At 41.7% G+C, this 14,027-nt stretch overlaps 1 protein-coding gene across 2 annotated transcripts in view; it reads right to left on the bottom strand.

Annotated features, from left to right (window-relative positions):
* Positions 1-14,027, bottom strand: part of ipo11 (importin 11) — a 219,418-nt gene that overhangs the window by 80,378 nt on the left and 125,013 nt on the right. For both annotated transcript variants that reach the window (XM_080738216.1, XM_080738217.1), the window contains exons 23-24: positions 2,243-2,322; positions 2,020-2,100 (exon numbers count right to left, since the gene is read on the bottom strand). In XM_080738216.1, coding sequence (XP_080594342.1) covers positions 2,020-2,100; positions 2,243-2,322 — 161 coding nt within the window. The remainder of the gene's footprint in view (positions 1-2,019; positions 2,101-2,242; positions 2,323-14,027) is intronic.

Below are 14,027 nucleotides of genomic sequence, written 5' to 3'. Positions count from 1 at the left end.
ACACACACACACACACACACACACACACACACACACACACACACACACACACACACACACACACACACACACACACACACACACACACACACACACACACACACACACACACACACTTATGTATGTGTATGTACTTGTTTTCACTTGTTTGACTGTTCTAAAAACACAAGTCCATTTTTTATTTAGTAGACAATGTGAACAGGCAGCTTGATGCTTTCAAAGTGTCAAGACCTTTAGCACTGCAAACACACATGCTAAGATAACCCAGAGAAGGACACACTCTTTTTATAACATTCTTTCACCACATATTCCAGTGCCTGTAAAGTAGTACCAAAGTCGGCAAGTTCATTCAGATTGGAAATAGTGAAAAACAGTGACATTTTTAGCTGAAGAATATTGCAAATCATCATGTTATTTTGAGTTTATTTTATCTGGTTTGTTTGTTATTTGTTTTATTCAACCCGTCTCTCTTGTTCTGCTCTCACGCAACATCTATCCTCTCTGTTCTCACAGTGTAAACCTGTTTTGAGACAATAACAATGATTCTGATTAACTCTCTAGCTCTTTTATCCTCCGCGCCATACCGAGTGTTTGTCTTTCCGCGTCTGAGCCTGTCTGAGCAGATGAAGGGTGGCACGGGTGTGTACAGTAGCAGCAGCTCCCGTAACGCTAGTCTCAAATCTGGAGCGCACATAAACAACGATGGCGGCGGGATCACTTTTCTGGTTGTTTTCTATGCCTGGATCTAGTTTCTCCATTTCTATGTCTACAACTGGTGCAACCAAGGGACAAACCCCAGCCTCGTTCATTGGAATATCAGCGCCCGTTTGACTTTTTTTCACAACTTGGTGACGGTGAGAGAGACGCCTGCCTTTTACAAACAATTGTGGTTGGAAATAATGGATGGATATTTTTCTCTAAAATGGCAAAGGTTAGCTACTTTGATGGCGTTATAAGACATACTTAGATCCTTATAAAAATCATATAAATGGCAGTAAAAGAGTTAACCTATTGAAAAAGCCTGTTCAGGACTGCAAAATGATTTTATCCAAATGTTTTGTCCTTTATCTTGTAAAGAGGGAATGATACATTCAATTACAATTGTATACCTTTTTTGCTTTTTGCTAGATCCACCCATTAACCAATATATTCACTAAGTGATTCACAAGAACAATGTTCAAATCAACTATGACACGCTTTAAGCACTTCAGGCTATCATGCTCAGCGGTGATTCTGTTTTGTGATCTTGTGCAGATACAGTACAGTAGCAGCATGGGCTGTGATTGATCCACTTTTGTGGAGACTATACATACATTCATACATATAGTACAGACAGAAAGACAGACACTTCCTAGATACCATGGTAAATTCATGACAAGTCATGCCAGCTAAAGCAAATTGCTGATGGCTGTTGGGGTACAGAAGGACTACAGAATGTGAGTGTGAGAGAATAGAAAGCAGGCATATTTTTCTCATACCCTCCCACATTGAGCCTTAGTTGTCAGAGGACTCATTAGATCTAGCCATTTGTCTGTGTCAAGCAGCTTGGTGAAATTAAATCTAGTATCAAATAAGAGACTGAGAGAATTGTCATGTCAATTCTCAGTTAATGACAAGGACAGCAGTGGGGAATCAAGCTGAAACAAGTTAATTACATCACTGTGTGTGTGTGTGTGTGTGTGTGTGTGTGTGTGCGTGCGTGCGTGCGTGCGTGCGTGCGTGCGTGGGTGCGTGCGCGCGCGCGCGCACGTGCGTGTGTTATGCCTGCAACCCACCCATAGCCACCCCCACTGGGGTCTAAGAAACCAGTTCAACATCAAATATAAATGTAGGCCATTGTTGAGGCCAGACATGCTATGAAAAAAACATGAAGCAATGATGGCGAATGACAAGCACTGAGCATTGAAAGCGAGGTATGTAAAAGGAGTGAGATGGAAATGGATGGAGGCTAAATGAAAAAGAGGGATAAGCACAAGTAAGAAAGTGATGCGAGGGAGAAAAGGGAGGTAGAGACTGTACCTTGAGCACCTGGACCTGTCCCTCGTTGGTGATGTCTTTGAGTAGATTACAGAAAGATCGACACAGGCCCTCTGCATAGTTCTAGAAAACAACAAAAACACAGTCATACACATTCCCAGTCATCTTTGACGTGTGTGTATTTGTGTCTGCATGTTGGTTACAGATCCATCTGTGCCAGAGGTAGTGAATTAGCATCGTTGTGCATCTGTTTGTGTTTTCTCACCTGCAGAAACTCTGTGGCAGACAAGTACATGTAGGCGCTGATGATCTGGAAGCAAGTCCTCAGGTTCTCAGAGCTCAGTTCTGAAACACAACAGCAGATGCTTCAATATTACTGATAGATCTGACGGAGGGAGGCAAAGGAAGGCTGGATAAAACACACAAAAAAGGAACAGTCTCTGAAAAAGTCACATGGGCTAACAGACAGGATCTCAGTGACTTGTTTTGCAGGGAAACTCATCATAAATACCTGTGCATTTCTCTATTATGCAAGGTCTGTGATGACCATGGCATGATATGAGTAATGAATTCACTTACAGAAGAATGCAAAAAAAATTGCATGAGAAAAAATTGCCATTTATTTCCACTCATGTCCTTGTACAAATTGATACAGTATTTGAACTAGAAGCAGTGCTCTTCCGAGCACAGGTCTCCCAACAGGTGTGGAATGCACCATGAGGCTGATGTAAAACATTTTAAGTGGAATTTCTTCCTCGGCCTAGTGCGAATGTGTGTGCACAATTTCACAAAAAATGCACGCTGCATTCGTGATTTGAGGCATTTTGTTCAAAACGGACCATTTCTACAAACTTTGGAAGCCAATCTTAGCCAGTCAGGATGGAATATGGCAAATCGGACAGATCCGTGTTGATCACATGACTGTAGAGATACTGTGTACTGATTAGTGTAATTTTTGGATAAAATCTGAAAGAGTAATATCCCAAAAATTGTTTTACATAAGTCGGCCTGAAGTTTGACCCTGGAGATAAAAAACAAATTTCAATGACATACGATGACTCCAAGCTGAATCATACTCGTTTAGACTTCTTCAGGGCTGCATGGGACCAGGACCTCTGTATTATTATCTTGGATGATCAGTGGGATGAAATATTGGATCTGGCACATACTACTTCTATTTGTGCTAGGCGCAGGCTTATACAGTGCAAAATCTTACATAGAGTTCACTTTACAAATGCCAAACTGGCTAGGATATACCCTGGTAGATCGGATGCCTGCAACAGATGTAAACACCCCCCGGCAGAACTGACTAAACTGTCAGGTTTTTGGACTGCTGTATTTGACACTCTGAGCAGAGTACTAGGTGTACGAATTGATCCAGATCCCCTTACTGCCCTGTTTGGAATCACCTCTATCCATTCTGCCATTCAACGAGTAACAGCTTTCACGACCTTACTGACTAGGAGGTTGATTCTTTTAAATTGGATACATCCATCTCCCCCTACTCACAATAAGTGGAACCAGGAAATTCTGTATTGTATTAAACTGGAGAGGCTCAGAGCCTCGCTTGGTGGCTCCTTGGAGTCCTTCTATGAAAAATGGCAGCCCATGTTGGACCATATTGGCACCCTGATCATGGTCGATGACCTTTCGACTTAGACTAAAGGAGCAGAGACCCCCCCCCCCTCTCTCCTTCCCTCTTCCCCACCTTGGACGAATGTGTTTGTGTGAATGCGTACTCTTTTTCTTTTCCTTTTGTTCTTCTTTATTGAAAACAAAGCAGGCATGTAACATTTTATGATTATTCTGTTGTGATCTTGTTTAAACAAAGACATTTGAAAAAGTCGGCCTCCTGGAGGTGCTATAAAAGGCTGATGTGAAAAAGGTTTTTCCTTGGCCCCTAGGGAGTGCGCGTACAAAGTTTGGTGGAGTTATAGGTAAAAAGACAAATCGGGCTGTTATAGCGCCACCATAAGGCTGATTTCAAAAGTTTGAAGTGGCATTTCTTCCTCGGCATAGTGGGAATGTGTGTGCACAATTTCACAAAAACTGTCTACCGATGTGTGTAATTTTTGGACAAAATCTGTAGGATTACTGTCATAAATGAGTTTGAAAGAAATCGGCCTCATGGTGGGGCTATAAAAGGCCCATGTGAAAAATGTGGGGCAGAGGTTCTGAATTGGCATCCAGGGAGTGTGTGTGCACAGTTTGGCCGAGACCAAGCCAACGGCGCCGGAGATTAGCTTGTAACGGACGGACGGACGCACACACAGACGGACGGACAGTGGCGAAAACATAGTCTCCCCGAGTCTCCCCTTGCCTTCGGCTGGTGGAGACAAATATCCTATATTGTTTTTAACATCCAGACTAGACAATAAGGACAAAAAATTAAGGACAAAGTCATGGAGATGAATGAATGTGACTGTGAACGTACTTTACATTTGCTGACTAGGATATCAGCCAGAACAAAAGTACAGTCAGTGTTAGCATAATTTCCAAAGTCACTGAATCGACTTCAAACGTGAGTGGGAGAGAGATAGTCTTGTCCAGTGACTGTCCTGCTGGAAAACATTGGCCAGCCAATACATAATACAAGCCATGCAACACAGGCTTGTTCCAGCAACCAATTTTACACTTAAATACGCATAGGTTCAAACACTCATTAGTCCTTCCTTATAAGAAGAGAATTGTATAAACAGAAACACACTAGGGGGTTACCTTGCCAGTACTATTTACCACTATTATAGTATAATTTACTATTATTGTGGCCTCACTGAAGAGTAGGCAGTGGTCACACTGTGTGTATCCAGTGTGAAAACATGTTTATATGAGCAGTGCTCCTGTGTGCCATTGTTTTCTATTGTTGGGAACATGTCTATCGTTTATTAATTAATAATAAACAATAGACATAATTAATAATTAATAATCTATGTTTATTGTTAGAACATGTCTAAGGTTGGTTAAACAACATTTAATCTATTTCACATTGAGTGAGAGTACAGTAAGGGACCCCATTACTGCCATCTTATCAACTAAAAGACTACCACAGTTAAATTATTAGAACATGGTGACATTAAATGCCTGAAATTAACAACCACAAAGTGAAAGATGTTGTGAAAGACAACAAGTAAATACACTTCTAAATTATTCAGCATGCCCTGGCCGCTGTAGCATCATTAACTGGTCATTAAATAATTTGTAGTTATTCTCTCAGGTTTTCCAGCCTCATATTAATTATGAGTGTGGAGCTTCGCAGCTAAGGAATGATTTTAATGTATTATGATTATTATACTCAGGAACTAAGCCTAAGACTATAGTATAAATTCCCTTAATCAGCGGATTAAGAATGCACAGACCTAAAGGAACCAATCAAGAGAGAGAGAGAGAGATTGAGACAGTAAAGAGGAAAACTAAAAGAGGCAAATCAAATGCATTACAACAACAAAAAAGTGCAAACAACAGCATTGTTGAATTATAAAATATACACATTAAAACAGTGTCAAATGCCAAAGTGGAAGCCTTTTTAACTTTAAGTTGTTTATGAGCTCTGATAAATACAGGGGGGGCAGTGGAGTGAGGCAAAGACCAGATTAATGTGGTCACACTTTTTCTTGCCATTGAGGTGGCGAGTGGCAGCGTTCTAAAGCACATGCACATCATGACTTCCCCTATTGGGAACCTGTTGCACTGTAGCCGATTAAATTGGGCTAATTGGGCTTTACATTGTACCTTAATAATGCAAGGAATGAATGAAAATAGTTTTTTTTTTTTCTAATGCAATGAATCCAACCATACTTGGTGTGAGTGTGAACGCTCAATTGTGTCTACAAGTGCGCAAGTGTGCATGTTTTGGAGATGTGGGGATGCTTAAAAAGTGACAGCAGCTTAATGTCCTACGGCGCCAGAGTAACAGATTCAGGGTAGCCAGGTGACAGAAAGATGGATAGATGGGGTGATGATGAGGGGTGGAGGATGTGCCATCCCAACACTCCTGAATTTGGCAGAAGTCTCCTGAATTTTGACCCCATCTCCTGCCATGCTCCTGAATTGACATTTTTCCTGAATTTCTCCTGGATTGGGGGCCGTAGCTTTGCGTGGCAACACGTGTAATTTCTCCTGGATTTGGTTATCAAACTCCAAAATATCACCGGAACACAGGAAATTACATTTATGCTCAAATAATTGGGAGAGGACCCCCATACCCCCAGTTTAAGTGTTGTGGGCAGTGCATGTAATCATACTGAGATATTCACTTACAGTAAGTAGTGAATATTAGTACTGATGGGTTTTACATTGCTTCAGTTATCAAATCAAATTCTGTACACCTACTTTTTGCGTTTTAATTGCTGAAATTAAAGCAAGCCTAATAAAATTATCAAAATCGGAGTCCCACGCCCCCCCCAAACTACCCCCCAAAAATCTCCTGAATTCTGACTGTCTGACGAGGAGGGAACACATTTTAATTAATCCACTAATTAAGAGTGCAGAAATATTTTACATTTTTGCGCACACTACTCTGAGTTCCAATTTTTAAATCTGTAGGGAGGAGAAGGATCAGAAGGACTGGGAGACGGGAGATGGGGAGGAGACAGGGCTGGATGGTAAACAAGTGGATGGTAAACAAGGTAAAACAACAATTCAAATCTATTGCTGCATCTGTGTTTCCATTTGTGTCAAGACAATGATATGGTGGTTCAACTATACTTACAAGCAGTGGTATAAACTAACTAAGTACATTTACTTAAGTACTGTACTTAAGTACACTTTTGAGGTATTTGTACAGAACTTTATTTGGGTATTTCCAATTACCAATACGTTGACTTCTACTCCACTACACCAAATATTATATATATATGAGAACTTTAATTATAGTTATTTTGTAGGTTTTGATTATTATGACAAAACATACATTACCCGCTTCAGCCTAACATACATTTTGGCAATTTGAAAATAGTCCATCTACAAGCTCACAACGTATCACATAATGACTTGAAATGGGACATTCTGCATAATGAATGCTTTTACTTTTGGTACTTTAAGTATGCTACATTTTGATGCCAATGCTTTTGTACTTTTATTCAGGTACATTTCGATTACTGGACTTTTACTTTTAACAGTATTTTTAAATTGCAGTATTGATACTTTTACTTAAGTAAAACAAATTATTACTTTTTCCACCACTGTGTACAAGCATGCACACACGCACAATTCTGAACTCCCACTGAGGCTATCATGCATGAAAGCAAGAAAAGGGCATCGGCTTGAACATAATACAGTCTGTCAGGGTTACTGATCCGACCAACTGTTTATTTCAACCTCTTTCTAAGGCCAATCACACAAAAGGCCAGTCATTCAAGAGATTCAAGAGGGTTGGTTTTATAAGTCACTCACTCATACAAAGTGTGAAGGGAAGATTATATTAATGCCACATTATCTTTTATCTACTTGTGTAAGCAAACGACAAATCCTGTACACAAGTACAGTATGCTGACATTTCAGTGGAGAATATGGATAATTTCTTGCAAAGGAACCAGTCAACATAAAAATACAAGAACAAAAAACACACATGGAGGGTTATCACTTTTCTATATCTAAGAAGTCTTTCATCTCAAGTGCCATGACCTTGTCCATGTGTTTGTTTTACTAACTGCTTGTATGCATTTTATGCTGTTGATTCTTATGTTTGGTGTCCCTAAGACAAAGATTCTATTTTATTTTGTAAGAAACACAGTCAAAATATCTATAAGATTCAAATCTACAACCCAGGACTTATTTTGTGTTATTTATAAATATGCGGAATCTCTGTGTCCCTGTCTGTGTCACTCCGGAAAATCTCGAAAACTGTCTGATGTCGCTGAGGAGCAGAGGCAGTGATTTGCTGAGTGGTACGTTTTTGGATCAGTGTCTGTAAAAATATATTCATATATACAGTATAAGGAGAAAAAAAGCCTGGTTCTCCTCAGTGGCTGGAGCAATTGATCTGAATTTGCACACAGGCATTGACCATTAGCATATGCACCCAACTGCAATACCTGTTTCTCAATTTCCCAAAGTGTACACTGTTTATTAGCATTTTATGTACACACCCGAGATTTGGAATTCGTGGTTACAACCAGGGCCACCTTAATACAGTTTGGTGCCCCAGGCGAGATTGCGCCCGCAAGCAAAAAAGGAATATGTGAGCGGGCAATGATGAGTCGCACGCGTGGTGTGTGTATTGGAACTGTTAATGAGCGAGAGGGCGCTTTGGATATAATCTTCATTGCACTAATCCAGGTTTTGTGTTTTTAGCACACATAGCTTTGCTCAAACAGCTTACACATCAACCTCGAACTGTTGCAGCTAAGAAGACATCGAACATAGTTGGGTCCACAACACGTGTGTGCTCGCCGTGGTCCACGACGCAGCGACGGGAGGCGCATGCGTGTGTTGGAACTGTTGCAGGTACCAAGGACAGTTACTTGCCATCCCTGATATACTGTGCACACACACACTCTGCACATATCGCCTAATAGCTATGGACTAGTATAGATAAATCTACGAACACCCATGGACCGTGAATTCAGAACCAATAAGACTCCCTAATCGGGAGATAAGTGCCGTCAGGTCGCATACACAAACTTTAGAAGGCAAAGGTAGCCAATCAGGAGGGAATATGGGAAATGGGACAGATCCATGTCGATGACATGACTTTAGAGATACTGTGTACAGCTTTGCGTGATTTTAGGCCAAAATCTGTAGGAGCAGTGTCCAAAAATGTGTTTTGCAAGAATCGGCCTCATGGTGGAACTAGAAGAGGGCCATGTGAGAAATGAGGGGTGGAGCTTGTGGTTTGGCAGCCAAGGAGTGTGTGTGCAAAGTGTGGCATAGATAGGGGCAACGTGGCGGAGATATGAGTAGGGCAAAAGTGTGACGTGACGTGTGACGGACAGACTGGCAGACAGCCGGTGGAGGTTTTGATAGTAACTGCGACCTTACGGTTGCAATTATGACAGTACTGAGTCATAGACAGGCCTTGACTCTTTGGGTATGGCTCGACAACCAGAGATCTCCATATATTGGATGGATGGATGATTAGATGGCACATGGGATTGGCACTAGTTGCCATCTCCGTGGTTGTTTAGAAATCGTTGCAATTACCTCTTTCCGTAGGGAGAGAGAGAAACCGTGGATATGAAACTTGGGGATTGTAGCTTTAAAGTTGGAATGCTGATGTGTGCGTGACCACTGTGAAAAAATACCATCTTTTAAAGGTCTGCTGAATAAATCTTAGTCAGAATCAAAGTACTACAGGCTCCAGCATGCTTGTTCTGTTTTTATGGTACAGTCTTCCTCTGTGGGACTTGTCTGATTATTCTGCTGCACAGCCAGCTTAAATTTGCAATAACTCAAGGCAGTATACTATTCATAGTGAGTGTGCAAGTATGCATATCCAAGGAAGTGGGCTTTGACCAAACTTACTTGCCCAAGATAAGTTCTCGCCAAACCTCTGTCAAACTCCAATCACAGGCAGGGGTCAGCACTCAGCGGTGATTGTAATAATAGAGGTGGATCCCAGCTGACCGAACTGGCTCAAGGAGGTGTGATTTATGTTAATGCTTCAGTACATTTTCTCAATCTTCTGGCCACAGCCAGGTAATGAGGGTAATGGATGCCACACAGCTGCTATCGGCCCTGCTACATAATGTATGCCAGGAGCCTATTAGTCAGCACATCAGTCTGCATGAATATTCAAGGCTACACTGAGACAGAGCCACATCGCAACATGAGGGGGATGAAAGCAGACAAAGAACATTGAGTTTGTGTGAAAATGGCATTTAGAGAGAGAGAGAGAGAGAAAGCTTAGCGTGCATGTGCATGCGCGCGCACGAGCGTGTGTGTGTGTGTGTATAGTACAAACACATTGATAAATTGTCCAAAGCACAGAGTTCAAGAACAGGCAATTAATGCTAAATTTGTTTCATGTGCAGTACAATGAACTATTTAATTCATTCAAGTAATGATCATTATTACAGAGGACGTGCATAATTATAAGTAATTGCACCATAGTTATCTAGCATCTGTTTTTCCCTGAGCATGCAGACAAAAACACAACCAAACATGGAATAAACCGCACAAAATAACGACAATACACATCAGTCCGTTAGTACACATTAGTGGGAGAGAAAAGAATCAAAATGACAGTGAAGTGGATCAACTAGATAGTAGACAAGAAGCACTTTAGTGTGTGTAGGCGAGGAGCTCATCAGAATTCCCAGACACATCCACCAACATCAAAAATGTAATGTATATCCTACAACATCTATCTTAGTCGACCTCATAGGAAAATGGAGGCATGGAGGCCTATAGAACTTAAGCCCCATTCAGACATACAAGAATTGCAGGCAATGTGGCGGCGTATTTGATTTTGGTGTGTGCACCGAATTTTGCAAAATTGGAACCGCGACGATCCATTCTCGAGTTATGGTCTGCTGATAAAAACGGTTATACATCGTATCCATTTCTCTGAATTTACCATCATTGGTCTGGGTGGACATCCAGATTTCTGGATGACATCATCTAACGATGTATCATGGGAAACCGAGTCCCTGCATCACTCCTGGGGGGCGGGTAGCCTTGGAAACCCAGCCTTTATTTGGCGATCGGTTGGGGGAAAAAAGCCTGGGCTATGGTGTTAAAATCACTGATGTAGGAAGTGTAGAATTTCCCTAACCAATCAGAGTGCAGAGGGGCGTTGCACCGAATTGGTTGACGTCATGACGCAGCAGCGTTCTCTGCGCTGAGCAGAGGAGCAGAGGGGGGTGGGGGGAGGAGAACACATGCTATTGGCCGGAGACTCCCGGTGAGATCTGCCAGAATAGACTGTCCGTGTTAGGTTAGACTAGGGTGCGGGAGACCGCAGTCTATAATAAAACAATGAAAAGACCAATTAGCGTCAATTGCTGGATATCAAATGACGTGTTAGCGTCAATAAGATCATATCACATTATAATTATGCCTCTAAATGGTTGCTTTCATTGCCGTTTCCTCGGTAGAAAGCCATTCGTTCTCCTTTTTTTATTTCAACTGATTGTTACAGCCGGTCTGCCAGCCTGCAGATGGATGGATGCTATTCACAATTCTCATCACCAAATGCCTAGTCTCACAATTCATTTCTCACATGAGTAGCAAGTACGGTATTGGACTATTCTGCCAAGATCATACTGCAAACTGTACTGGTAAAAATGCCATGTGCTGCAACTTATGTTAATTAGAAAAAAGTAGATTATGTTCGTTTGTACTTTGTACTGTATGTCTAAAGTGATCTCCCTAACGGCTTTAATTAAATAATTTCTGCGGCAAACTCTGCATGTGGTAGTGCAGGAGTTCTCAAAAAATGTTATAACGCAACTAAAACGCTACGATATCAATAAAAGCATTTTTCTTCATCGCGGCAACTGTTGGTAACTGGTCTGGTCTGTCTGTGAGATTGATCTCTGTTACTTTGTGATCTAAATTTAACTCCGGAGTCAAGTGGGAGTCAAGTGGGCTGTCCTTATGCCCATAGATTGAGATTTCTGTCTAACCATTCCCAATACGGAGTCCCGGCCATCAGTACTATGACGTCATATTGATGACCTCAGGGTACTCCATATACTGTATGGGTATTTGTGGATTTATCAATATACTGGGGACAACCGCCAATGTAAGATACTTCCCATGCAGCAAATCACTCCCTGTCCACACACACACCCACACCCTGTAGTATTGGTTCCTTCCAAAAGTTGACAGCTTGGGCTTGTTACTGAAAAGCTTAGAGCATGTGAAGTAGACAGGATTTAGTGCTTTTTCAAAATAATTAATAAAACATTTATTTATGTTTACATTATTTTTTTGTTTACATTAGTCAGTTTTGCATTCCTGTGGTGATACATTGTCTATCACCTTTTCCTCCCTTATTTCTTACTGATAATCTGGGTCAGCACTCGATGATCATGGGTCTTATTGGATCCACTCGGTTACACACAATGATAAACGGGGCTTGTGGTAATGGGACATGAGCCAGACCCAATAGACCGTAATAAAACATGGAACCAGACACGTACTGTACGTGTCTAAAGTATTATCTCAGGTGTTTAATTTGCACTAGACCTCTAGGGTACAAGGTGTAGGAACATGGGAGAAATGAGAAATATAGCAGAGTATACAGCTGTGAAGACGATATGTGTGTACTGTGTAATGTAGCTTACGAGCTTACTGTAAGTGTGTTCACTAAGCTAAGAACACTGGTTAAGAGGCAGAGAATGGTTAAGTTTCTGACATTAGAATTTAACGCTTAATCCATAACTAATCCACGTCAACTCTGCTCAAAATGTTCGTTTTTCACGCGGATGGACCCTCAACACAAAGCTGTGAACTCTACCCCTTTAGACATCAAAGACCTCGACAGTCCAATCATTAATGATATGCTAGGATATCACAAGAAAGGGGCCCCTATAATGGCTCTTTCAATCCTATTCCCAAGAGATTCTGGCAGTCTTTGGTATGCGATAAATGTGTATTTTATGTGCAAAGGAGGTGGGTTCTGACTCTGGAAACTGTTTATTAAAGCCTGGATTGACCTTTTAAGCTTGTGGGTGCAGAATGCGCGACTTTCATCAGAGGATAAATAACTTCAAGCGCGTTATCTGCAAACTGCCTCTGATGTGTTTACAGACTCATTTGGCATACAAAAGGGGCTTATTCTTCATTTGTAGCAGAGAACTGACAGTATACATTGGGACTGATAGAACTGGGACGCCAGCAAGGCTTTCATTCCACACCTTCTATTGTCACTCGCTTTCAGTCTCTCCTGTCTGGGGACGGAGAAGTCTTAGATGCCTGAATTGTAAAGTTCTGTTCAGTGTGTTGACTCCGGCATGGAAGATGCATTGTGAGTTATTATTAAATTATTGTCCCCGATAGCTTACAATACAGGCCCTAACCAGGTACTATAGCTGAATGATGGTTCATGCCTGCGGTTCCCAAACCCGGTGTGAATTAATGCTGTCAGTTTTCCTCTATAATCCCATTTGAATTTCAATACTTTATTATTTTTTATATTCTGAAATATTCAAATATTATGTTATATAATCACGCTACTCAACCTGCAGCCCGCGGGCCGCATGCAGCCCTTTCAGCATGTCTGTGCAGCCCGTCATGATCATAAAAATAAAAATATGATTTTTCTAAGCCTGTCAAAGTTAACGCGTGATTAACGCGGTGATGTTTGCGCCTCGGTGCAATCCGTAGGTTAGGGATACGAGTGGTCTGGAAGCGAATGCAGTCAATGCACAAAGCACAGCACTGACAGCAGTGTGAGATGCGGCTACACTAGAGCTAGTACAACGAGACAGTCAGACAGACAAATCTGCAGAGATTTTGCAGCAGACAACCAGTCAGGCTCACTGGAGACTGGACGCATGATGGTCGTGCGATATGAACGGTCGGGACCGTCATGTTTCAGGCTAGTGAAGACGTAGCCCTTGTCTGTGCTTGTCTCTGTCTCCGCGGCTCCACCGTCTTTGAAAATTAAAGTCAGCACCGACAGTCCACACATTCCAACAGATCGCAGCAGCCAGGGAACTATCCTTATTGTACCACAAATCTCCAACGAGAATGTTGTTTTACAAAGCTCAAAGCATCAAACTGTTTTACAAGAGTACAATGCAACTGAGGCTGACTTGAGTTATTTTTCCATACAACAACTCTCTTCACCAAAAATAGCAGATCTACAAGCTCACAACACATCTTGTGGTGAGCTTGTAGATCTGCTTTTTTTTGGTGAATGTCCCCCAAGAATAGGGATGCTGGGGTTTGAGTGATTGAATAATAAGTATAAACTTCTATTTACAGGTCTGGATCAATAACAGCCTGTCAGGTCATGGCTACAGCTGAAGTGGGGCGGCATAGCTCAGGGGTAGAGAAACCGTCATTAGAGCACGAAGGGTTCCCAAAGGGTTCCCAGTTGGAATCCGGGCTCCCCCTGAGTTAATGTCGAAGGGTCCTTGGGCAAGACTCTGAACCCCATA

The sequence above is a fragment of the Nannobrachium achirus genome (genome assembly GCF_963921795.1).
Source record: "Nannobrachium achirus genome assembly, chromosome: 12".
Classification (NCBI taxonomy): domain Eukaryota; kingdom Metazoa; phylum Chordata; class Actinopteri; order Myctophiformes; family Myctophidae; genus Nannobrachium; species Nannobrachium achirus.
The sequence above is the reverse complement of the archived record's forward strand: the minus strand, read 5'-3'. Positions and strand labels throughout refer to the sequence as shown.